The following is a 26,192-nucleotide window of genomic DNA, read 5'->3' on the forward strand; positions in this document are numbered from 1 at the left end:
ATAAGCTTTGTCGATTCATACAATGACCTTTGTCTAGTCACAACAGCCATTATTACTCCAAGTTATTTATTGTTCATCTTTTGTTCAGTCAGTCATACTAAACGATGTTCACGCTGGTCGGGAATCATCTATAAAGTTCTATACAATAACCTTTTTAAATTTTTCTTCTTAAATCAGCCAACAATTACTTATTACAATATCACACGTTTCCAAAGCAAACAAACATTCATAAAGCATTCGATCAAAAATCGCACAGCTCGAACCCTGAAGTGCATATCAAACACAACTTTCCAGGCAAAAAAACATCGTGTCGATTAGTCAAACACGAACATTTCAAGAACATTATTTTCAATATGAAATCCACAGTTTCAGTCAGCATCGCAGCTCTTGCGTTGCTTTTTCAAACAACCACCGCTCACACTTGGGCAGACGAACTTAGGGTCATCGCACGAAATGGAACTATGACTACAAAGGGTTACCCACGTGCTTACGTTCCACGATTGGCCGGATACAATCCCGACGACAACCTCTACAAACTCTTGAACGATGTTTCCAGTGATACTCCAATCTGTGGTCCAAAACAGACACCAGGAGCAAAATCTGTCGACTCAGCGTACCAAGCTTTGAGCGCCGCTCCAGGAGACTTTGTCGCCGTCAGATACCAAGAGAATGGGCATGTTACTGAACCTACCCAAGCAGACACTCCCACACAAGGCAAGGGATTCGGTAGTGGGCTCGTATATGTATACGGCACGGCAGACAGTAAAGCAACTGACAAGATCAGCGCCATTCACAACGTATGGAACAAGGATGGAACTGGTGGAGACAAGCGAGGAAAGCTTCTTGCTGTTCAGTACTACGATGATATGGCATGCTTTCTCGCTGGCAATACCAACGGCCATCTCTTCGTGGACACTCCTACTGGCAAAAAAACTCTCGCAGAAGTGAGACAAGAAGCTTATCCTTTTACACCGACGGATCCCATGGGCGCAAATCTCTGGTGCCAAACGGACTTTCAGATCCCGAAAGAAGCACAAGCAAATAAGGACTATAGCATCTACTGGGTTTGGGACTGGCCTACCATGGACAAAACCACTGGCCAACGCGTTGTCAATGAAACATACACTTCTTGCGCCGACATCGCCATTACCGGCCCTGCCAATACTGAGGAAGTCGCATATGTCGCACCTCAAGATCTCAATAACGCCGCGCAATGGAGTCAGATGGTCAATCATTTTGTCGTCGATCCTACCGCTGCTCAAAAGCCATTCTCTCTTCGCGTAACCACTGATCTCTGGGCTAAACCAACAGCCATTGCTGGAGCTCGAACAACAGCCCATGTGCAACCGACCACCGCATCCTCCGTCCCTCAGCAACAGTCCTCCACTACGCAGGAAGTAGCAACGGCTACAGCCGTTTCTACACAACAAAGCATCACCACTGTCACCGTTTATATCACGCAGACCTCAGGCGTTGCAAAACCAACCGGTGTCGCAACTGCTGCGCAAGCAGGCGTAGGAGCTCCTTCTGGCTTTGCGTCAGCAAGCGGCTCTCTCCCTTCTGTTTCACCTTTCATGAAGCGCTCGATCCAGATTCGAGGACGCGCAGTGAACTAAGTTCAACTACAAGCACGAGAATCGTCGGCAGAGCTGGACGATACAGATAAATAGATTAGATACCCCTTTCGTTTTACGCAACTCAACAACACAACACAACAGAATTCTTAGATAGATAAGATACCCTCGGAGTTCAGTTTTATATCACTACGGAGCTTGCAGGCGTTTTTTCTTTTCACATTCTTTCGGTTTAACCTTATAGAATACACATTTTTTCCTTTGTTACTTTTACTTCTTTTTATGACGACTTTTTTCTTTTATGATGATATGATGGATATGGAATTGCATATGGATGCGATATTTGGTACATGGAACGACTGGAATGGTCATGAATTGATATGAATATGGATGATACCCACTGGGCTTGCCTGCCTTTTTACTACATACGTTTTTGTTTTTTCTCCTTTGGAGATTGGTGTTTAGGTGTTTAGGTGCTTAGGAGTTTAGGTTCTTAGATATCATATCGCAAGATTTGCTTGTAACGAGACAGAATTATATGGAATCAAATCAATACTTTGATATTACTCTTTTTCTTTTGGAAATAATATTGTTAAATGTGACTTGGTTTTTATTGTGAATGGTGGTTTTATAGGTAGGTGATTAAGTTATTATACAATTATGAAATATGTATAAAGGAAAATACTTAGTTTATTTAATTTATACTGATTATATCATCGTGAAGCTACATAGGCCATAGATATCTGCAGAGCTACAGAATCGTAGAACTTATCATATATTTATATGGAGAGGAGATACTTATAGTTAGTGTGTTAATTGTACGTGAGGTGTGAGAGGCGTGAGAGGTGTGATTAGAGGTATGTGAGAACAGAGAGGAGGAATGTGAGATGAGAAAAAAGAAGATAGGAATTCATGATTTAATCTTTAATATCTCAATACCTCACTATCATATTCTTGAATCTGTATGCACAGCCTACCCCTTAGAAGTAATTTCTCTGTCCTGCTTCATCATATACCTGCCCCTTCAGAGCAGCCTTACTTCCATCCATTCGTGCATTCCCATCCTCACTCATTCCCTCCACCATATACTAAATCCATCTGTCCCAAGCGCCAAATGCCAATTTTACATTTCTCCACAGAGAGAAATGACAACTGGTAAATTAGGTGCATCCTTTGGGTTAGTGCGCGTATTTTCCATCTTGCGAACGACATCCATTCCATCGACGACTTTGCCAAAGACGACGTGTTTATTGTCGAGGAAGGGTGTTGGTACTGTAGTTATGAAGACTATATTGCAATTAGTGATTTGGCCGTTGCTGTGAGGATAGAGTGGGGAAAAGAGAGATTAAATGAAGTTGTGTTGCAAAAGTGTTTGAGAAATCGGGTGTTTACATTGAGAGCCGTTGGTATTTGGACCGGCATTCTGTATGATGGTTAGTTTCACGTTCAGGGAAGGTCAACCGCAAAAATGAGCGTGAGAACATACAGCCATTGACAAGAGTCCCGGTTCTGTGTGCTTTATGGTAAAATTCTCATCGTCGAATTTACTCAATCCGTAAATACAAGTAGAACCAGTGCCATCCCCATTCAAAAAGTCACCACCCTGGCACATGAAATCCTTAATCTACGTATAATGTCAGAAGTAGGTTAAGAAAAGAGAGGAGTACAGTGAGAAACATACAATTCGATGGAATTTACTGCCTTTGTATCCTTGTGGTCTACCGAGATGGTTCTTGGTTTCTCCAGTACAGAATTGACGGAAATTCTCGGCCGTCTTGGGAACTACATCGGCAAAGAGCTCGAATTGGATACGACCGAGTGGCTCACCTGGATAGTGTTAGAGATTGACTCGATACCTCTTGAAGACAACACGTGATGAACTTCCAACAGACACTACCTGCTCGGAAACTTAAAAGTCAAGGGGAGTAAATCACGTGTGACGAATAACAAAGAGATCAACACGATATGTAGTGGAACGACCCGAAACTATCGGAATGCTAACTTTAGACGCCGCCGTTTCCGTGTTTAATAAGTTCCCGAAATAGGGATTTTCTGAACGGGTGATGCCGTGTACAATGACTGACCTCCAATTGTGATATCAAAGAAGACCCTATTCACGTATATTTGTCAGTGAAATGGAGACCTTCCTCAAATGATGAAGCTTGCATAGACATTACTGACAAGGGATTGCCCGAGGCGGGTAACTGAGTTGGAGGCATGTTCTAAGATGATGGTATTGCCGAAAGTGGAAATCTTCTATCACTTTCAAGGTTCCAAGGTGGCTACTGCAAGCGTACCGTTTTTCCGAATCGTATGAAAATGGGCTGAATATGGGGGTCTATGATAGATCTAGAGTCCGGTGGGTGAATAAGTCGGTTGAATCTGTATGATCAATGGGGAGACGAAGATTTTCTGGTCGAATCAAAAGTTTAGAGAATGATTTAGATGATGATGCGAGGTCCGTTAGATCAGTTAGATCAGTTAGGTCATTTAGTCATTTAGTAATTAGGTCTTCGTTGTCTGGTGGGGTTATTTGAGAAAGGCCTTTCTTTTCGAATTTAGCGTCATTTGCTTCCCGTACATGCAGAATTGTACAAGGATTTTTCGAGGGGAAATATAGAAAGCTTGATTTCTCATCAAATATTCACCAATACTACAGCTACTGCTTGTACTCCGTAAGACCCAGATTAAAACAGATTAAAACCAAAATTAACCTGGTACGGCTGAAGATACCCGTGGACGGTGCAGATTTGGGGTGTGCTGAAGGGGAGGTAAGGTCAGATCTTACATAGGGGGTTCTTTATGGCCGTCATGTATCATCATTGATGATCTAACACTAGATGTCTGCCAAATGCTTATTGCTCCTATATTTATGCGATAGGTTAAGGTCTCATTAAATCCGATACCTCGCCACCAAGTTTTATCAGGTAGGAACTCTGACATGTATCCAGATGGATCAGTCATTGGCTGCATGGACGAGTCGCCATACGGTACACGAGACGAGATATGTGAAGAGTGGAAGAGAACCGAGATGGAGAAGGGAATCATGCCCAGTCCTGGTGGTCGCATATTCTTCGGAAGGAAAGGAAAATGATCATTCAAAGTATCAAAATGATCATTCGTAGTGTCAATTCGGTTTACCTTATAATAATTGGCAAGAGAATTAATACGAGTACCCTCGAAGCTGTTGATAATGGAATGTCACCTAACCTCTTTGAGATCCTCCAGAAGTTGTATGCATACTACTGTTACTGTAATGATCTCATTTGCTTACCCTTTCGAATTCCAAAACCCTTCATATCCAAGGAAGGCAGGCACGTCTCAAACATTAGACGTTTTCGGAAAATCCATAGTGCGATCGTTTATTACTCATGAGAATATTCGGGACTGAGAACATCAAACCCCCAAAGTTCGAGGACCAAAAAGAATATTAGTAATTCGGATGAATGTATGGGTGGAATAGATGGATGGATGGATGCATCTTTGAGTAACTAGGAGAATTCCGTTTTGTATATCGATGTCTATCTACAGTAGTGAGTAGTGTCTAGATTTCATGTGGCTTGAGGTTACCATTCGGGACTACTTTTCTCAATAGCAGCAATTTATCACGGAAGGGCCCTTTTCCGTAACCTCTAACCGTTACCAACCAAATCAATCTTCCAGGACCCGACTCTTCTTTTATTTGGTGATGTTTGTGCTACATAAGATGGATTCTAAATACTCAGTACCTTATCCTTATTCATACGAGGAAAGGGGAAAGAGAAGAAAAGAAGCAAGACGTTGTACCACGGCTACAACCATCGGAAATATCCAGAGATACATATCATACCTACCATCTACCTACCTACACATACCATACATAATACATACATGATTAGTAAAACTCACTGCCGAACCGCATTGATCTTTATGTGGTGCTAATACTTGAAACCCTCAATCTCTCTTTATCGCCGCATTTTGCCATCGATCCATTCCCTTTTACCTGCTTCTTTGTTCTTGACTTTCTAACATCGGCAAAGTGCGCAGTTCTAGAGTGAGGCTAACTTTTATTTTCCTATGGATTTCTTCAACTCTATTGCTTACTTACCAGACTCAATCTTCTTTGTGCTCACTCCTCACCACCAATAATATATTCCTGCTCTTCCTGGTCTTCTTGGTCTTGTCTCTTTTGATCCACAATTCCTCCGCAAAAAGTAATCCGAAAACCTGCATGAGCAACCAAAAAAGGTCATCAAATCATCATTTGTTATCATCGCACATCAATCACCATCCATCACATCACATCAATTCATCCTCCTCAATACCCACGACCTCACACCACCCATCACATCACCCACTCAATTCCCGTCAAAACAAAGAACACCGCGCACCTTTACTATTGTTTAAATTATTGACTCGATTTGATCTGATCTCTAGACTTGTAGCCCTTAGCCTCTGGCCTTTAGCTTTGTGGCTTTGACTTCCTTATCAATCTTTTTCCAGAAAACAAAAGTCTCTCAAAGCCTTTTTTTCTGTTCTTTCTAACCTACTTGATTTCTCAAATTCTCGAGCAAGGTAGGAAAAAAAAAATGTTTATACTTCCAAGATCCATTTTAATAACTTGCTGACCCCATCTTTTCCACTCCAGCCTCCGCCCTGTTATTGTTACTAGTGACTAGGTTATTTATCCGCTAAGACAGCCTCTTGATTTCATCCATTCCCCCATTACTTGCACATTACATTATTGTCGCACTCGCACTCGCCCTCGCACCCGCCGCACCCACTTCCGCACCCGTGAATTGGTTCACTTTCTTTCACTCCCGCTTCAGCTCTAGTATTTCTCTCTCTTATATTGAATTCTTGAACCTTGGATCCTCTGTTCATATGCCAATCACTGCGTTACAAATGTTCTTGGGAAACGGATTTCGTTAATCATTCACGATAATAAGTGGCGATCAATAATCTCACTCGACGCTGATCTACCTTGCGGCTCAACCTTAGCAATTGTGTTTTAAGACAACTTGAATAAAGATGGCGGTGGTCAACGGAATAGTAGAAGTCTTGAAGGTTGTTGGGAGGCAGGCTACCATCGATCCGTCATCAACAGCAGCGACTTCGTCCTCAATGTCTACAGCAACCCCCACTCCATCTCCATCTCCAACATCAACCTCCAACAGTAATAGCCCGACTAGTTCACCACTTTTGTTCTTTGTTGCGCTAGGATTTGGTGTTGTGTTCACGAATCTATGGTGAGTATCTTGAGGATGTTGACTGGTCTGTCTGTCACTAACCTCCACAAAGGATCATTGTTGGTGTCAAGTACTGTTTTCGATATAATGCTAGGAACCGCGCTCTGCGGGCTGGGGAGGCTGACCCAATTAATCTCGAGAATATGCCGGTTCGGCCTCACCGGAGACGACGAGAAAAGAAACTCATGAGTATGGACGAAGTGAACGAACGATTCCCCTTGATAAAATACAAGAACTGGGTGGCCAACCGAGCCAGCGAGGGGCTACCGACTAGTGGGGGTGTCACGGCACCGCCTAGTCGAGCTGTGAGCGTGCTAGAAGTTGAGGGTGTCGAACCATCTTCACCCGTGGGGTCGAAGCATTCTGTCAACACCAGACCAGCCACAGCTACTTCGAACAAAGAAGAGGGAATGGCATCATCACCAACACACACTATCGAAGGTGGGCATGACGACCGAAAGAGTATGGATGCGGTAATTTCGGAAAAAGCAGCTGCTTCAAAGACGGAGGAGCATAAGGAAGAGCTACATCATTTGGAAGAAGTTCCAACCCGAGCCAGCACCGTTGATAACAAGAATCCTGCAACAGTAGAAGAAGAAGTTGAAGATGACGATGATGATGATGATCACATTCATACCGCTGTGCCTCCGGAGCTCCTTAACAATCCTGGCGATTCATGCGCGATCTGCATTGATACGCTAGAGGAGGACGATGACGTTCGTGGTTTGACTTGCGGTCATGCTTTCCATGCCGGATGCTTGGATCCATGGCTCACTAGTCGTCGTGCTTGTTGTCCACTTTGCAAAGCCGATTACTTTACACCGAAGCCCCGACCTGAGGGCGAGCAAGAGCCTGAGCGACAGTCACGTAGAGCGAATGCCTCGAGAGCAAATATGCCCCAGCAGCCGCAATCAGCATGGACTGGTATTCGGGGTATGCCAGGAAGATTCGGGGCATCGGCTAGATCGAATGTGGATACCCAAAATCGTGATGAAAGGCAAGCGAGGCGGGCGCGCCAAGCTCAAGGTGATGGACCAATGAATGTAGCAGGTGGCGCGGGTGCGCCTGAAGTCAACACTGCCCCAGCAGCAAGTAGATGGAGGCCAAGAATACCGGCAGCTTTCACAGGAATTCGCATGCCTGGTAGTAATAGAGCCACAGGAAATGCTTCGGGTCAACCGAATAACTCCGAGCCATCACCTTCTCAACTGGAGGCAGGTCACCGTTTTGCCTAGGGATAAGTGTGGTACCGCTTGAGTCGTTGAGAAGTACATGGAAATTTCAGGCGTAACACAGTGACGTCGTTTGCAGTATTACAATGAGAATTGTATTGGGTTGGCTAATCACGATCAACCATTCACTATGCTGCCCTTAATTCAAGGGCTGCGAACTTCACGGGAGCAGCTGCAGGTCGCCTCCACTCTACTGACTCCGGTCACCGCCGTCGATCGAATTTACACCTGTCTCAATTCAGGAAATGATCTTACCACATCCCCCTTCTCGACCATCTTCATATCTAACCGCAATACATCATATCACATACGCATTGTACATAGATTCTTGCTCGATGATCTCAAGCATTTGAGCTGTTCTCCAGATTTCTTAGTTCATCACAGGTCTTGCGATCTTGTGCTCCTTCAGCGAGGGTTTTTTATTATTTTCTTTTATCAACATATTTTTTGATCCGTCTCTGGTTTCGGGCCTGGCATGGCTCTACTTGGCTCCGGGGGCGGCCATATGAATGGGATGAATGAATGCATGGGAATCATTGGTGGGAAAGGACGACCGGCCGGCAATGGTTTATAGGAAGGCAAACGAGGTCGATTCAGGCTTCGGGGTTTCATAGGGGTGATGAATGAATGGCTACGTCGGTCGGATAAATATTGATACGGACGATCTCACTTTTATCTAATCGCATGGAATGGATGGATGTATATGAATGATAGATGACGGGTAGGAGGCAGGGGGTGAGGATATGGACCGGTCGACGCTTGCAAATAAATAGGTTGGCTGGCACATAGCAGTGCACCTACAGTCTGCAGATGATCCATCCGATTTTACATACTATAGCGCATATCGAAGGGATGAATATTACATGTTATATACCTACATACCTACCTACCTACATATCATTGTATTTGTATTTGAAAAGATTACTGACCTACTTACCACTTTGAATAATTGGGCGTGAGAGACCTTTTGAGCAAAGGCGCTAATTAAGTAGGAGTGTCCATGTGCTATCTATCTTTCTCTTCGAATTTATGATATACTCTTACTATTTCATATAATCTAGACCAGAAAGATGCATAGGCAATAGAATAAATTGTGAAGTATTAAGTGATTGACTACCTATGTGAGTTAAGTAAATAAATACCTTGCTAGCAAAGCAATGCAATGCATTTCATAAAAATGACAATGGCATACGCTGAAGAACTCCCTCCACGGAATTTTAACATTACGTCCTATCCCCATCCTATCCATCCGCTTTTGCATGCATCCTCTTTCTCATGGTATATTTCATCTCATTTCATTTCATCTCTTCTCAGTGATCATATCATATCATATCAATTAATCATTTCCCATCCACGCCCCAAAGGAAATCAAACTCAATCATCCAGACAAGCCGAGGTAATGATTAATTATTAGACCTATGGGTCCTCAATAACTTTCCATCATGTTTTATCTTCAATCATCTTCCAACACGGATGACTCCTGCAGCGATAAGCTGCTGAATCTTAGATCGGATCTGGGGATTCTTCATGTGTTCTTGAAGAGCGGCGGGGTCGTTTTGAGCTTGTTGGAGAATGCTTTGCATGACTGGATCACCCATGATTCTTTGAATCTGTAATACTGTTAGTAACGATTTTCCCCCAAAAATATCGGAGTTTAACTCACCTCTGGGTCTCTTGATAGTCTCTCCTTAGTCTGCTCCTCGGTCTCATTTTCTCGGGCACTGTACATAGCAGTAACAGCCTTCTGTTGCTGTTGCTCAATCTCTCTAGCATTGGCCTTTGTAACATCGGCCTCGGTGGCTTCGTTACATGCATCAAGACATTTAGAGTAGTCTCTCATGCCAAAGTATGCTTGCGCTTTTCGGATGTATGCTCTCACGAACTTGGAATCTTTAGAGATTGCCTTGTCACAATCTTCCAAAGCAGAAGGGAACTCAAGAAGCTTAATGAAAGAAGCTGCACGGTTGCTGTAGCCTCTTGGATCCTCTGGAGCACGCTTGATCATCTCACTGTAAGCCTCAACTGCTCCAGGCCAATCTGACTCCTTGAACTTTTGATTTCCGAGTTCACGGGCCTCTTCAGCCTTTACCGGGTCGATGTAAGCCTTTTTGGCGCTTTCGATCTTGTTCTTCTCGGCAGCACGGAGCTTGTTGACCACGTCGGGGGTACGATGTTCAGTCAGTGATTTGTTGTAATTTTCAATGGCTTTCGGTAAATCTCCCATCTTCTCATATGCAGTTCCAATACGAGCGTATGATTTAGCGATCATCTTAAAATCGGCGTAAATTTCTCGTCCCTCCTCAACGGCTTTCTCACATGCCTTGATAGCCTCTTCATACTCTCCCTTCTCGAAATGTGCGGCACCAAGATTGTTAAGATAGGTAATGTCCTTGTATAGTTCCCAAGCCTTGGAGTAATGCGCAATCGCCTCATCAAAGTTCTTCTTCTTGTACTGCTCAGTACCAAGTCTCTTCTCCTCATCGGCCTCAGCTTTTGCCTGCTTTTTTGCCACAGCCTCCTCATCCTCTGGCTCTGGCTCTGGCTCGGCCTTTGCCTTCTCGGCTTGTGGTTCTTGCGCGCTGGGACGCACATCTGGCATTTGAATGTCCTCCTCAGCTTCCGTAGGTGCAGAGGCGCCCTGGGCACCGGGAGCACCACCAAAAGCACCCGAATCAGCGAAAGACATATCCACACCCATCAGAACACCCAAGACTTGAATCATGCGGGGGTCTGAGAAAAGTTCTTGGGTATTGTTTGGGTTTGACTTGATTTGTTGAAGCTTCGCCATGAAGGTTGGGTCTGACAGGAATTTGGCAGTCTTGGGGTTTGCTGCCAGTTTTGCGACAAGTTGTGGATCACTAAACATGTTACCTAATCCCTCTGTTGGATCACCCTTTACACCATCTGTAAACATTTGTTAGCACATGTTCCATACAATCTTGAATTTACAAGAACAAACCTGCTTTAGCCTCCGCATCGATAGACTTTTTAACCTGTGCCAAACCCTTAGTAGCCGCCGCATAATTTGGATCAAGCTTTAAAGCCTCCTCATAAGCATCGTGGGCTCCCAAGAGATCGCCCAAACTTTGCTTAGCGGTACCAACTCTGCCCCATCCCTTGGCCCAGTCAGGCTTGATGCTTGTACACTTCTCAGCATCCTGTAGGGACTTTTCGAAGTCTCGTTTCGAGGCAAACGCAGCCGACCTATTAGAGTAGAGAATGTGGTTTTCTGGTTCGATAGCAATGGCTTCGGTGAATTTTGCACTGTAGGCTAATTAGTAAATGCTCCGTAAATACATTGTAGCCAGAAAAGGCGCAGTGCAACGACACCAAAAAGTAAATCCTCGAGGTTCCAGAGCTCAGAGAAACAAACAGAAAACTTACACAGCCTCGTCGAAGTTCTTCTCTGCAATGGCTTTATTGCCAGCAGCTTTCAATGCGTCCGCCATTATGTGTGAAAGGTATGTGAAAAGTTAAAACTCCAGGAACTTATGATGGGAAAGTAATGCTCAAAGTCAAATATTCAAAATCCAAAGTAGAGTTGGAGGTTGGGCAAGCAACTCTTTATTTTCCCTCCACTTGATTCCAGAGCTTTCGATGCCCGCCTTGGTGGTCCAAGCGTCCATCCATCAAATCACATGAGTGATTAATTATTTTACAAAAGGTAGAGGGCGGGGACAAGGCTCTAAGTATCATCCCTTTTGGTTGTTTGTAACTCGAGTATTCATTTCATTGAGTCTATTATATTTCATATTGAATCTACAAACTTAAACATCCTTCTATTATACAAAATTAAATTCTAACATTATACTTGAATCTTTTGGGAAAATACTTTAGGTAATCTTCGAAAACATCTAGCTGTCGTACTTCTGGAACAAAGCAGATTCTCATCTGATGAATATATATCTATATCTATCTAGGTAAGATTACCTAGGTACCGAGTGTACAATATACTGTAGTACACCAACAACCATTTCTTGACTCCTCCTTACTAATCGATCTCTCAACTTTGATTAATCCAAATCTCATTCCAAATGAATTACAAATATCTTACAATCATACAAGTATCAACATTCATTCTTATTCTTTATTCTCATTATCTCTTTCCTTTCTTAATCACTATCCATTCTTTCTCATACCATCTCAATACTTCGTTTTAATTTTGCCAATTGGCCCTTCTCCAAAATGAGTAAGTAGTTAATCAGAACTTCCTTCTCCCGTCTTATCTTTCCCTTTCCATTTCCATTCCCATATCCGCCAAATATATACACAAGTATGAATGAACCCCCCCTTTATCCAGATTCGCTTAGGCACTGCATTAATAAGTGTCCATCCCACCTTATTCTTATCCCATCCTTAAAATAAAACTAGTAATTATCTTCTCATTAATGATCCAGCAAATACGTATAGTGCTGCATACAATTCCACCCCCCCGGTTAAAATTAGAAAGTCCAGCGAGCTATCAGGCCGGCAAAAAAATCCCCTTCCCAAAACCATAGCATAAAAAGATATACATCAATAATGCATGCGTGTGTGGTAAAGTAGCGGTGCGCCACCACCTCAGAAACGTGTGTTCCCATTCAATTAATGCAAATCGTCAATTGTGCGCTCGTCCAATGGTGTTTCGTCGTATAACAAGAAAAGGTAGAAACACAAAATTGAGTTGAATGCAAAAGGGTGTAAATTCCAAAGCCAAAACAACAGAATTTGGGAATAGGGCGTGAATAGAAATAACCGTCCGTGGCTATGCAAAAATAAAACAAACAGCAAAAGACCAAATCAACGACGATATTTGGGTACCTGGGTTAAAAAAGATGTCCAAGGACTAAATGAGGTGATTCATCATGAGAAATCATCATCCCCACCACCTTCCCCATCAAGAACATCGACTCGGAGAACCAACTCTTTGGTTTCTCGAGCGATTTCAAACGCGATAGGCGGTAAACTTTGGTTCCAGGCTCTCCATTCTGCATCACCACCCTCATCCCCTCTCACCTCATTTGCGATTTCTCTACCCTCTTCTCCTGCAGCCATGATACGTCTTCTGCATTCAGAAAGCTTCGCCAAGACCGGTTGACTTTGGGAGCGGAGAGCTGGGTTGTTTATCATGGCTTCCTCAGTCGAAGCGACAACTTCGCCGACAACGTTGGCAATTGCGTCGATCTGGGTAGAAATAGCATCTATACCACCTTCTGAACGGATAGACGAGACTAGAGACTGGATGTTCTGGACCAAGAGTGCAGTTTGATCTTCAAGATATATCTGCGAGATAGATTAGCTGATGTTAACTTCAGGGGAACATTTAGTTTAATACCTTTAGATCTTCAATGTCACTATCTTGCGATCGGATACCAAAACCTACACCCATTGGAGCTGGTATGGGGCTTGGAGGATGGCTTGGAGGACCTGGGGGTGTTTGAAGTGCTAGTGGAAGTGGTTTAGCATTTCCAATCATAGGATCAGCGCCATTGGTCATTGGGCTCAAGGGGGTATCCGCAGAATTAGGTTGAGCCGCATTCAGAGAGACCATACCGGAAGTTTGCGGAAGAACAATAGATTCGCGAGGAGAATTGATTGGGCTATACATAGATGAATCGGTGCTAGCACGACCGTTCCGTAGACCAAGGAACGGACCAGGGACGTAGCCGTTTAAGCTCTGCCTCTGTGAGTCCTCGCTTTGTCTTTCATCGGCGCTTAGACTTTGTCGCGGTGCATCCATGCTCTGCCTGGTATTGCCTTGCTGTGGCGGAACATTCTCTTTTTGTGGTTGAACTGCTTCTTGCTGTGGCGGAACGTTCCCTTGCTTTGCTTCACGTGACGTGAAGAAACCGAAAATGCCCCCAGCTTTAGCGGGCTTGGGTTCAGTTGTTGCAGGCTTAGACCCAAAAAAGCCTCCTCCCGTAGAAGATTGAGCTGTTACTGAGGCAGGTACTGTTGCTTGAACTGGAGCCACATTACCATCATCGTTATCTTCTAACTCTCCTGCCGGTGTAGGTTTGATCTTCACCGTCCGGACAAGTTCTACTACTGCGGTAGTTAGATGAGATGCAGCTGCATCGAGCAATGAAACAGGTGACAGCCCCTTAGCGCCAACAAAGTTCTTGGATGCGGTGATTAGATTATTTGCTGTTGCTGAGAGCCTGGACTTAAGCCTGGCCTGCTTTTGGGCTAATTCCTCATTATTTGGCGGTGCTTCATCAATATCTTGAGAGATTTGTCGCACGGTCATAACTACATTTTTCATGGATCCGATGACTCTTTCAGGGTCGCTGGAGCGCGCTGTCTGCAAAAGTTCGTCAATCGACAGCTGAAATTTAGTAACATGGACATCCTTGACAAGGCCGTCCTCCGCCGTAAACCCATTGTCCTTTGCATAATTGGCTGCGTCTTGTATTGGAAGGCCAATAGAAGATGTTTTTAAGCTGCGTAGCTGCGTCTTCGTTTTTGCATATCGGTTCCTCCACTCTTTCACTTCATCTTCTAGCTTGTTGACCATAATTTCGAGTTGTTCCTCCCGGTTGTAAGATGCAGTACTTCGTTCGGACAACACCCTCATTTCGCGAAGAAACTCCTGAGCTTCACCTCTGACTTCCTCGGTAATTTCTTGTTGCTCTCTGAGTTCGGCTTTGAGCTCTTCGTTTTCCCGTTCCAGATCTGCATCGCTAGATCCGCCTTTGCCAGCATCTACAAGAGCAATTTGAAGCTCTTCAATCTGGGACTTTAACTCTCTATCTAAACTAGCCTGTGATTCCCGTACCCGGTCAAGCTCTGATTGCAGAGTATCATTGAGATTTTGTGCATCCGCAAGCTTGTTCTCGAGATCCATCCTCACCTCATCCCAATCCTTCTTGTCCGTATCTACTGCAACATCTCTCTCCCTTTGCTGATCCATAACAATATTTAGTTCGTCATCCTTTCGTTTCAAGTCGTCCTCCATGGAATCGAGCCGCTCTCGAAGTTCTGCTATTTGAGATTGGTAATCATCGATAATTTTTTTATCGGCCTGTTTTGTTAAAAATAGATTCGGGAAGTGAGATATATGGGACTTACGTCTAAACTTCCAGTGCTCTTCTTACGGTCTCGATTCCTAGCAGCTCCCTCTAACCCAAAGGCATCCCCATCATCGTCGTCATTATCTTCTGGCCCACTTTCATCATCTTCAACCATAGTGCTTTTGTTCGGTACAATCGTGTTGCTTTGAAAAGTTTTTGGTGTCGGCCGACCGTAATCGTTAGGCGGCATGCCAGGCGAAGGAGGTACGCCCAAACTACCATTCGGACCATTTGGCGGCGGCATCCTTGATCCATTGCGTGATTCGCTCCTCATTGAGTAAGGCCCTATGGAGCTGGCGTCCGAGGGCCGGCGCATACGACTTGGGCCTCTGGGTGGCAGATCCATAGGTGCGCCATTTCCATTCCTACTTGGGGGTCCTCTTGTGGAGACAGGACTGCCCATGCGACTTCTATCTCCTGCAGTAAATTGGGGGAACCTTCGCTCTAATTCATAAAATACATCCGTAGCAAGATCTCTGAACCTCGGCGGTGGAAGCGTGGATAATTTCTGACGGGCCTGATTTCGTTTGGGGTGGAACGTGTTTTTTGGCAACAAGTACGGCGGCGGCGATTGGTCATTTCTCTGTCCATTTGGAGTCCTACTCCCTGCTTGCTGCCTTCGTAAAAGTTCGTCAAAGACATCGGTACTAAGCTCTTGAAATTGAACGGGAGATAATCGCAACAACTTGTCTCGCGCTCTGTTGGGTCTAGGATTTCCCTTCTCATCTCGCAGGGACGCCGCCAGGTATCGTCTCAATGAAACGTAATGTTCTGATAGTATGGCCTCGAATTGTTCATCTTTCTTGTCTTGACCATTTTCGCTCCCTGCATACATACCCGTGCCAATACTCGAACGACCGACGGAGCTTGGAGGGGATGGGTTACCAGGGCTGCCGCCCCCTGAACTGCCTCTGGGTGGAAAATCTCCCCCATTCATTGTACCGTTGGAGTCGCTCGATATTGGCGGTGAAGCTAGTTGTCCGCGATTCATCTGGTAGGGTGAATCGTTATCTTCTTGATATTTTTCAATTCCTGACCATTCGTTATTGCTTCCTATTGAAACTGGTGACAAAGGTCCATTGCGATTGTTCATCGTTAAGTCGCGGTTATGATATGGAATGAGCAACCCTTTGGACTCGGAGAATAGTTTGGCACAATCCTTTGATTATCGTAAAAGTCACAATACACATCGAAAGCTCAATAGCTAAGTGATGAGTCGCGCGAGCTCGATATACCTGTTTGTGTGATCAACACATGCAAAAGAAGATATTCTCAAGTCTGGAACAGTTTAAAAGTCACCCTGAAACGAAGTCAATTGAGAAGACGGTTCGGTCAAAGCGAGATAGGGTAGCTGAAGGATGGGAAAATCGGGGCGTCGGGGATGGTCCTATTCTGAGGAATGAATTCGTCGTGGCGGTAGTGGAGGTAATGAACGTGTAACTGAATTGTTGTACAGCGACAATGAATTATACCTTGAGCAAGGTACGTAAGTGTAGGAAGGAAAGAAGCAAATAAAGTATACTATGACGTTTGAATTTTGTTTTAGAAATCCAAATGCATACTCGAGTAGTTTATTTGAGAGAAAGAACAGAGTATTTTGTTTGTGCGTAAATTGTTAAGTAAGGTACCGTTCCAATTCCGTTGCAGAGATGGATGGACTGGCTGCTGGCTGGCTGGATGATTGTCTTGATGCAGGTGACAAGCACTTTAGAAGATTTTCCTGGGGATTATTATTTCGACGGAGTAGTCCGTAAGTCGTTGTCTAGCCATTCAATCAGCCACTCACTCACTCAGTCAATAAATCAGTCAATCAAAACACACAGCCTTATTTTTCTCCTGAATCCTTGGGTTACGTTCGCGTTTAAGCTTGCCTTTTTCGGGTTCGGGTTCGGGATGTGTTTGGTTAGATTTCCAGGTACGCCCCAGCTTGCCTTCCAGTGAATTGGTGGCCGGGTGGGGAAGTATGGATATGGATATGGGAAGTAAGATCTTACAGTATGGATAAACGTACTCCGTAGAAAGAAAACGGATTATGGCGTTGAAATTAAATTTGATGGGAACAAGGGGAAAAGTCGATTCTTGATATATTGACACGATTCTTCCACACGCCTGGACAGCTTGAGATTATACAGTGAATAATTTTAAATGAGATGAGAGTCCAGCAAAGAAGCTGGATGCAGGTATATATACTATGTTCGCTGCAAATGATGGAAATCCTACCCGAATTTTCCAAATTCAGTAATCCTGTGGCACAACAGTATTTCCAGGCCTCCACAAGGCTGTTGTTTACTGTGTACAAGAATTGCGGCGTAGACATATATATGGCCGTATCGTGATACAAGACAGAACGAAACAAGTCGGGGAACAGGAAGGAATACCTAGTATGTATCTCCAAGTTCCAGCTTGCGCCTCAGCTCATCTCACCTTTATGGTTCAGACGATATACCTATAGCTAGCTACTTAGGTAATTATGACCTGAGAATTTCCAAGGAATCATAAAACTGGATATAAGATTAGAGTAACCGCAATTCATTCATCATTCATCAAATTCCATGATGCGCAAAGCTCCATAAAGTGGTATATTTATCACAAACTCAAATCAGGTGAAAGCCTGAATGTCTTTCGTATCTTTACGAAGGCTCGTCCTTCTATTTCATCAGTCCTTATTCCTCGATCGTTAAAGTAAGATGCAAAATAAGGGGCTAATCTACACGCGGCTTTTCTATTGGATCAATCCACAAAGGCCTTGTTCGGATTTACTTTATTAATTTGTGCATAGAAGCATATTCAGCTACCTGCCAATTATCCTTTCAAATTCAAAATAGTGATTATAATTACTGATTTCTGTTGTCGTTTAATCCCATACGAATTTACAGATATCTCACCCCGTGCAGCCCGTGTTCCATCCTTTAAAACAATCTGGAACTTCAAACCCATAATCCTCATGTTACAGGTACCAACCTAGTACTACCCCGTGAAAAGAAGAGATCGAGAAAGTCATCTCAAATCCCAAATCATGTAAGGAGGATTTCCACGAAAACATATCTACTGACTAGATTCAAAGCATTTTAAGATCCAATCTTATGGAATTCTTTCCTCAATTCTAGCTGTGTGCTTGTACATCTAGACGTCTTAGTCTAGAACTTTGAAAGCTTCACTTGTGGTATTTTTAAATCACAGGCCCCATACCAGTAATCTAATCCCAGAATATCAATTTTTGGGGCCTGTCTACTTTACTCTTTCAGACTAGTTCAGGCAAAACCTTTATTCTACTTAATTTCAACGGTTTTGGAGATTGACATCAACTAAGTATATTTGTAATTCAAGCTAGGATTCGAATTGATGCATGAATCATTTGCTGCGTGATGTAAGGCTTTTTATTGCTCCATCTTCGATTTTAAAGATGCCAAGTCATGCCAAAGCCCGCTCAAAGTCCGCCCAAATTTTCACTCTAAACGCCGCATAAAATGGGTATACCTCGTAGCCTCAACGCCATAATAAGAAAATCGTCATGCAAGTGTTCAGAACCATGCTAATGTCCATACTGCTGGTAGATTCGGCCATCTTTCCTGCCATTCCCCGATGATCTCCGGTACCCTTTCATCAAAACCAGCCCTACTACTGGCACTTCCACTGTCAAATCCGGTGGGGTTAAGTTCTCTTTCCTCGGCCGCAGCTTTATTGAGGGAGTCCGCAAGATCAAGGATTCCTCTACCGCCTACTAGAGCCTCTTCATGATTATCTTTGATATCAACATTGATGACATGCACGGGACGATTTAATGGGGAACCACGATTAAGAAGGTCGTCAACGACGGCATCCCAGCACCTTTCTTCACAGGTAATAACAACGTCCACGACGCCTCCTTCTACGCCCTCGGCACCTTGATCTGTATTGTGTTGTAATCTTGGAACACCAACTTGCCAATCTTGCCATCTCTCTGGCCCCCATTTTACTGATCTATTTCGTCCAAGCATATTCAAAATACCATTAGCCCGGTAGAGACGCGGATCCTTAGATTCGAGTTCTTTGTACATGCTGTCATATGAGGTTTTGTTAAATTGGTATACATTAGGTTGTGAGATGGAAGGCCCTGGTAATCTAACTAAAGAGCCTGTTCCAAAAGATATCACGGGGTAATGAGCCGCAGCGAGACGTAAGTGTGACTCCATTGATCTGAGAAAAGATCATGTTAGCCACAAATCAATGAGAAGTGTGATGTATCAAGCATACCTGTTATTGTTACTGGCGCAAACCGTGCAGAACTTCAGCTTAAACCCGTCTGAGTCAACTCGCTCACCATTCGATGTCGATTGAGATGTAGTACCGCCATTGACAGTTGATGTTGGCGCTTGAGACATGGTTGATGAAATATTGGTGTCATGTAATTGAGAACTTTATAAGGGGGAAAAAACTTCGACGACCTCTCCTCGTGACACGGATTTCAGATGAAGACCTAATTCAAGTTGTGGGTATTTCTGCTGAAGCTAGATTCATGTCAGTTACCTGCCAACACAATGTATGCGTACATAACATGATTTGTGCTGAAGAGCATTCAGAAGTTGTTAAGTTGCGTAATAAAAATTGTGTCATCAGTTTTTAATAAGACAGCTCCAATAATAGTGATCATCAGGTTGCTACGGGAGAATGGTGGGGGAAAGAGGGTTGAAGAGGTATTGGTTCTCACAAGAAGTTGTACATACCAAGCAAACATGTCATGTGCTGCATCTAAACTTGGCCAGTTTCAAGTGTAGTGGAATCACGAAGACATTTCAATTCGAGCGCGATATTGATGATGAAGAGGAAGGCAGTGTTGTATTGCGTTGTGTTGTTAACGTTGTAGAACTTTGTAGAGCTCAAAGCTCAAAGCAATGAATACACGAAGAAAGTGAAAATTTTCGGTTAGAGGTAAGCTAATGATGAATGGGGTACTAAGAAAGATGGGCCAATAACATTGAAGGCTGAAAAGCTCACCGTATTTTAGCTCTCACGGTAACACAAAGAGAAGGTGCTCCGGACACCGTAGTACAAAAAGCAACAACAAAAGCATATCATTGACTGAAGGCTTGAAGCACATGCTGATCAGGTAGTCCGTGTGGTTGGTAGGTGCATGCATGTTTAAAGTCAAAACAAAATTCGAATTTTCCTTCTTTACATTCCATTGGTTCTACTGCAAGTCTGAAACGCTGAAACGCTGAAACACCGAAACGGACTTTTGGATTATCGATCATTGCTTCTTGGCGGAAACTGCACCGGGAAAACAGAGTTCAAATGAATGCGAATGGCGTTGTTACGGAAATAGGAATAGAAGTAGAGATAGATTTAGATTTAGATTTAGATTTAGATTCAGATTTAGATTCAGATTTAAATTTTGTTCTGTAAACACCATCAGACTTCAAACCGAGAAGAATGCATATATTTATGTATTTCCGTCAGCCACACATTCCCAAAAGGAAACTCTAATCTGTTACCTCATATCTCTCTCTCCCTTGTTCAGTCAAATCTTCCATCTTCATCGAACAGGCTGTTCAATCTATAGAGAGCTGGCGAGAAGCAGAAACATCTTTGTATGACATTGAAACTGCCATACCATCAAATTCCTCAACTTCAAAGTTCCCCAGTTTCCCGTCTCCTTCCAAATCTTTCCATCGATTGCAACTTGCTTTTATGCTCTCGGGTACCTACCTATCTATATATCCTATATATCTCTTTCGGTCTGCATGTACATGTGTTTATAATCTTTTACAACCCATTCCGCAGATTCATCCATACTATCATACTATCTTGATTATCAATACTACCCAACTTCCATTGCCTAATTTCTATGTCAATAATCGCAGTGTGCGGGGTCCCCTTGTCAAATCCACCCAAGATAATTTGAGAAATTCGCAAAAGGACCTCGAGCCCTTGAACCCTCGGCGCTTCGTTGTAGACAACTCACACAGCAATTCAAAAGGAACATTAACATTGCTTTTCCTCAATTGTCTTGAACTCTAGAGCGCCATCAATTCACAGAAACCCCTTCGGCGCAAGAGCTACTCACTTTGTTGATTTGTACTTTGTGCATCTTCAAGTAGATAGTCTTCTTTGGCAATCACAGAACATTCCCTAGGAATTACTACAGCACAGTGTTTCGTTGGAGTCCTGTTGGTCTTGTTTGTAATTGGGTACAATTTGGGGGAAAAAAGGCCCTTACAATTAATTACGCACGAGCTTGATCCGATCTCTTTTTAACATTGCATTCAAACTTCAATCAACCTAGTCGTCCGCATAACCCACCTCAATTTATTGACAAGCGCTACCAAGAATCTGACATTCATTCCCTCGACATCTACCTTTTCACAACTGCGCGCCTGTTGCCCTAACACCAACTCGTCTTGAAAGACTTCCTCACATTCCTAATACACATCTACTCACGATATATTTCTTCATCTCATATTCAAGATAATTGAAAACAACCTCGGGCTTACTTGAGCGCTGGGACGATTAAAGCCTTCTTTCCGATTACAAATTTTGCACAGCGACAAGTAGCTCTCTTTTTGCCAGCCTTCTCACTCCAGCATATAAGGGAGATCGGATCGTCATATTGGGCTAACTCTTTTGAACCGAAACATACCATCTGGTCCTCAAAGCGCAGCCTTCAAGCTGATCGCAATCATATTTGCTTCAATATGGCAGCGGTAATTTCCCCAACGTCGTCGCCAGCAACGTCTCCACCACCAGTTAGTCCCCCCTCATCGAATCCTAACCATCCTCCCCTTCCACCTTTAAATACTTCACCAACCACAAAGCGACCGAATCTGCAACGTCCTACATCTCATGCCTCAAAGAATAGGTTATCACAATACTCGAATTATTCTGCGCCATCACGATCGCGACCTCCCTCACACATCTTCCCCGTCTTTCATTCTAGTCTCTCTTACACAACAGTCCGCGATTTTGCATACCCTTCACTGCACCCTATGCATTATGGGCCACCTCCAGAGCCGTCTCAACCTCCATCCGGCCTCTCAACGCCAGCTAGCGAATCGCATAAACGACTTTCAGATCCTCCCACCTCCTGGGATAGTCGCGGATCTTGGGGACCTGGTCCGTGGGGTGGTGATGGATTCATGAAAGGGGAACAATTGGCGCCTATACACTTTGGTGATGGTCCTCCATGGAGCGAAGATGAGGATCTGCAAAGTCCGGTTGTAGTCAGTTCACGCCACAGGAAACACAAATCATCAGCGGGGGAATATGGAGCAAATTCGCGCGGCAGAGGGAGGGCGCCTAGGGATGGGGAGCGTAGAACAAGCATGCTTAGTCAAGAGAACTTTGAGGATGACGCAGGATACTTTGCAGGTACCAGTGGTGAGAATAGCCAAAGATACTATGTCAATGAAGGGGACGAGGCAGACGGACCTGGCGGAGAATACGTTACATATCCTTCAGAATTAGCAAGGCGCTCAATGTTGGCGCCATATAATGTTCCAGGGCAACGAGATTCACATTTTGCTGGACTTTTACCCAGTCGCTCCTATACGGACGAGAGTGGTCAAGATTATCGGTCAGAGTCAGATGCTTCGAGTACTGCATCTTCGCCTGGCATGGCGAAACATGATGAATCGAGATATTCCCGCGATTATCAATTCACAATTGCATCACCGGATGAAGAGATGCACGGTAAAGCCGTTGCACTGTTTGATTTTGAACGAGAAAATGAAAATGAACTACCGCTGGTGGAAGGACAAGTCATTTGGGTATCATATCGACATGGCCAAGGCTGGCTTGTGGCAGAAGATCCCAAGACACAGGAAAGCGGCTTGGTTCCGGAAGAATATGTCCGATTGCTGAGAGATATTCAAGGGGGTTTAAACAGTTTAACGGGACAAGTTGAGCTTGCTAGTCCTGTGGGAGGTGACTCAGGTACTCCCACTCAAGCGGAGCACAATCAAGCATTTGGACACAACTCAAGTTCAAGCAATGGCAGCAATGGATATCAACAACCTGTTGTATCTACATTCTCAACATCTTCCAAAGATTTACATCCATACCCTCAACATCTTTTAGGCACTCAGGCTGGCCAAGCTCCACCTCAAGTCATACATTATCATGGGCAACGAGGCGGTAGTCAAGCCAATACTCCAACTCTACCTAGCTCACATGAAGGCCTTATAGAGAGACCCAGCAGTGGAGAAGCAAAAAATGGGAAATTAGAAGACTTATCGAGTAGCAACACGGTGCCCGTGGGTTCCACCCAAACAGATTCGGCAACAAAAGCCTCCCCGTCAATCGCAGTCCAAGGCCCCGAAAGTCCTCTCGGCCCTCCTAGTGATCCAGCAAACGAGATACACGAAACCGCGGCTCGATGACCAGACGGAATTTGCTCATGATTGATATGATTTAGTAGATGAGATGAAATATGGATTTTGATTGGGGTCTCGGGACATAATAGTGATACCAGGTGGATGGATGTGTTTGCCATATATGATACTTTATTATATGAAACGAATTGAATTGAATTGAACTGAATTGAAAGATGAATTTATTTAGGAAAGGGAGTGAATGGAAAATGGTTTCTAAAATGTCTTGTCTCTCCGTTTTGCGATGCAATTAGTAGGAGCAGGAGTGAAAGGGGAAAGGGAAAGGGAAAGGGAAAGGAAAGGAAAGCAAAGGAGCCGGGGTTTAATGATGCATCGTTTCTCTTTTCTTTTTTTTTTTGGATAGGGAAAGAAATATGCTATCACGTGTTATGTATGTATGTACATGTTCATTCATGCTCTACGCGTGTTGTTATTTCTGTCTGGTCTGATCTGTATTTATATATCATACCTATCGATTAGAAACTTTTTATTCGTGTATTCTTATCTTATATCTTATGTCTTTATATACTCTAGGATTAGTTCAATAATTTTTTTGCTTTATTTTACATTACTTTACTTTATGTTCAAATATAGCTACCTAGGTAGGTGCCTATTATTTACTGCTGTTTGAGATGTGGCTTGAGTCGAGTCGAGTGGAGGTGAGGTGCGATGGACGGGGTGTATCAATCGACTTGGATTTGTATCCTACATACTGATCATTCCTTGAAATTTTGGTGATTATCTTCTTCATTCTGTCACTTGGGGCCAGTTTGTGTGGCACGGGAAGAGAGCTTGGAATTACTGACATCACACATTGTGAGGTTGCAATTTTGGAGTGTTGATGATGTAGTAAATGGATTGATTTTTGATATATGATTTAATATGTTTGCAATACAATGCCTTCCCCTTCATAAAGAAGGTTATTGAAGTACGGGCATTGTAGTCGGTGTCACCACCTGAGATACTTGCATAAATTTGCTTTCAGCACATCTTCGGCACAACCAACAGTCATTAAAAGAGACCGAATTGTAATTTGACATCCGTGCTAGACCTCTCTCTCACTTCAAATTTCGTACTCGCCCAACTTCTTCGCCATTCACACTCACAACTTGGATTCCTTCCAAACTCGATCTTATCTTCTCCCATTCTGCGGGATCAACAGCTCGAGTCCCCTCTTCTAGAATAAAAGTATTAAATCCCTCTTTGGCGGAATCTTCAGCTGTGCACTTGACACAGTAATCGGCTGCTAGACCTACTACATAGACATCGGTAATGCCTTCATCTTTCAATTGGCCTGCCAGGCCACTATCACTACACCGAGGGTTCTTCAAGGGATCGTAAAATGCCGAGTACACTTCTACATCAGGATGTTGTCCCTTGAGAAGTGTCTTGGTGATTTGTGTTGTGTTTAGTTCAAAGGGGAACTCAGAACCGAGAGTATTCTGAACACAGTGAGGTGGCCAGAGACGAGTTTTATAAGTCTCAGAAGGATTGGACGGATTGATTATGGTAGTGAAATCTGTAAATGGTTTTGTACCTGGATGATTTGACGCAAAAGATGTATGATTTGAAGGGTGCCAATCTTTAGTTGCGATCTTAAGATGAAATGGAAGATTGAGGAGGTTGTTGATGATGGGAATTGTGTCCCGACCATTGGCTACAGCTAGAGAACCATTCTTAAATATGTTAGTATGAATACATGAATAAACATTGATAAGATATATAACATACTGGAGGTAAGAAATCTTCTTGAAGATCTACTATGATTAGAGCTGGCTTGAATGTATTAGTATCAATGTCAACAGTTGACATGATGAGAGGTTAGTTGACTTGATTTGATGTGATGTGATGATGTGTTGTTGGTTGATCTGATGTGAAAAGTTTTGCTGGATATACTAGATAGACTAGATAGATTGTTGGTGAAGTAACAATCATTAAATAGATTAAAGCCTTAAAAAGTTTATTCTTATCTAGAACAAAGTATGAACCAACCTGTGGTCTGTTTGTACTTGTTCTCCAACAATAAAATGTTGTACTTACCAAAATCAATGTATACCCCACCAAGAAAATATTTTTGATGTTGGGTGTTGAAGACTTGAAGTTGATGAAAATTTTGATATTTGTATGATGAAAGACACTGTAGTGATGAGTATCATGTGATTTAGCTCAATAGAATAAAAAGAAGGGTATGGAAGAAAAAAGGGGAAGATTGTGTCCGATGCTAGTTTGGAAAGCAGGGCCATTATCCAATAATATTGTCAATTGGACAACAAGTTCCATTATCTGCTTGGTGAATTGGTCAATGAAAAGATTTATTTCCGCAGATTAGATTTAGGACAACAGTTTGTACTCGGTATATGTATGTAGCATGTACCTAGTTAGTAGTGACTGGATCCAGTTATACATACAGAATACATACAGAGTACACACAGAGCTGAGAGTACACAATCTAGAAGTGTTTTCCTGAACATCAAATTATTTCTCATCATGTGATGTCCTTCGATAACAATGTGAAGATTATTTTGATGAACAATATGAAGTAATTTAAGAAAGGAATTGCATGTTCATCAAGGGAAAAAAGGTTGAACCTGCCAAAAGATTTCTATGGAGGACAGAGTCTAAAAGATCGACTTTGCTAATTTCCTTTATCCTAAACGCAAGCTTGATGCAGAGCTAAGCCACTTATCGTTAAGCTGCAGGTAGTGTCACCGCCTCACTAACGCAAAGTTGATACTTAATTTTCAGGGATCAATACAAGCAG

General features: G+C 43.3%; 9 protein-coding genes across 9 annotated transcripts; 4 read left to right on the plus strand and 5 right to left on the minus strand.

The window, feature by feature from the left end:
* Positions 1–353: 353 nt before the first annotated feature.
* Positions 354–1,616, plus strand: SS1G_06009 (hypothetical protein; the record flags this gene model as incomplete). Its single annotated transcript, XM_001593037.1, has 1 exon — positions 354–1,616. The coding sequence occupies one exon, from the start codon at positions 354–356 to the stop codon at positions 1,614–1,616; it is 1,263 nt and encodes a 420-aa protein (XP_001593087.1).
* Positions 1,617–2,697: 1,081 nt separating this feature from the next.
* On the minus strand, positions 2,698–3,793 carry SS1G_06010 (conserved hypothetical protein; the record flags this gene model as incomplete). The annotated part of the gene is made up of 6 exons (XM_001593038.1): positions 2,698–2,861; positions 2,967–2,997; positions 3,061–3,198; positions 3,256–3,401; positions 3,659–3,684; positions 3,756–3,793. The coding sequence occupies 6 exons, from the start codon at positions 3,791–3,793 to the stop codon at positions 2,698–2,700; spliced, it is 543 nt and encodes a 180-aa protein (XP_001593088.1).
* A 722-nt stretch (positions 3,794–4,515) lies between these two features.
* Positions 4,516–4,668, plus strand: SS1G_06011 (predicted protein; the record flags this gene model as incomplete). The annotated part of the gene is made up of 1 exon (XM_001593039.1): positions 4,516–4,668. The coding sequence occupies one exon, from the start codon at positions 4,516–4,518 to the stop codon at positions 4,666–4,668; it is 153 nt and encodes a 50-aa protein (XP_001593089.1).
* A 1,916-nt stretch (positions 4,669–6,584) lies between these two features.
* SS1G_06012 (hypothetical protein) lies at positions 6,585–8,037 on the plus strand (the record flags this gene model as incomplete). The annotated part of the gene is made up of 2 exons (XM_001593040.1): positions 6,585–6,802; positions 6,855–8,037. The coding sequence occupies 2 exons, from the start codon at positions 6,585–6,587 to the stop codon at positions 8,035–8,037; spliced, it is 1,401 nt and encodes a 466-aa protein (XP_001593090.1).
* A 1,454-nt stretch (positions 8,038–9,491) lies between these two features.
* Positions 9,492–11,483, minus strand: SS1G_06013 (conserved hypothetical protein; the record flags this gene model as incomplete). Its single annotated transcript, XM_001593041.1, has 4 exons — positions 9,492–9,644; positions 9,698–10,938; positions 10,994–11,298; positions 11,419–11,483. The coding sequence occupies 4 exons, from the start codon at positions 11,481–11,483 to the stop codon at positions 9,492–9,494; spliced, it is 1,764 nt and encodes a 587-aa protein (XP_001593091.1).
* A 1,393-nt stretch (positions 11,484–12,876) lies between these two features.
* SS1G_06014 (hypothetical protein) lies at positions 12,877–16,077 on the minus strand (the record flags this gene model as incomplete). The annotated part of the gene is made up of 3 exons (XM_001593042.1): positions 12,877–13,296; positions 13,397–15,037; positions 15,085–16,077. The coding sequence occupies 3 exons, from the start codon at positions 16,075–16,077 to the stop codon at positions 12,877–12,879; spliced, it is 3,054 nt and encodes a 1,017-aa protein (XP_001593092.1).
* A 2,530-nt stretch (positions 16,078–18,607) lies between these two features.
* On the minus strand, positions 18,608–19,447 carry SS1G_06015 (hypothetical protein; the record flags this gene model as incomplete). The annotated part of the gene is made up of 2 exons (XM_001593043.1): positions 18,608–19,262; positions 19,320–19,447. 2 exons carry the CDS (start codon positions 19,445–19,447, stop codon positions 18,608–18,610), a joined length of 783 nt encoding a protein of 260 aa, XP_001593093.1.
* A 2,601-nt stretch (positions 19,448–22,048) lies between these two features.
* Positions 22,049–23,440, plus strand: SS1G_06016 (hypothetical protein; the record flags this gene model as incomplete). Its single annotated transcript, XM_001593044.1, has 1 exon — positions 22,049–23,440. The coding sequence occupies one exon, from the start codon at positions 22,049–22,051 to the stop codon at positions 23,438–23,440; it is 1,392 nt and encodes a 463-aa protein (XP_001593094.1).
* Positions 23,441–24,489: 1,049 nt separating this feature from the next.
* On the minus strand, positions 24,490–25,243 carry SS1G_06017 (hypothetical protein; the record flags this gene model as incomplete). The annotated part of the gene is made up of 2 exons (XM_001593045.1): positions 24,490–25,107; positions 25,163–25,243. The coding sequence occupies 2 exons, from the start codon at positions 25,241–25,243 to the stop codon at positions 24,490–24,492; spliced, it is 699 nt and encodes a 232-aa protein (XP_001593095.1).
* Between the last annotated feature and the right edge of the window lie 949 nt (positions 25,244–26,192).

This window comes from Sclerotinia sclerotiorum, genomic scaffold (assembly GCF_000146945.2).
Source record: "Sclerotinia sclerotiorum 1980 UF-70 scaffold_7 genomic scaffold, whole genome shotgun sequence".
Classification (NCBI taxonomy): Eukaryota; Fungi; Ascomycota; class Leotiomycetes; order Helotiales; family Sclerotiniaceae; genus Sclerotinia; species Sclerotinia sclerotiorum.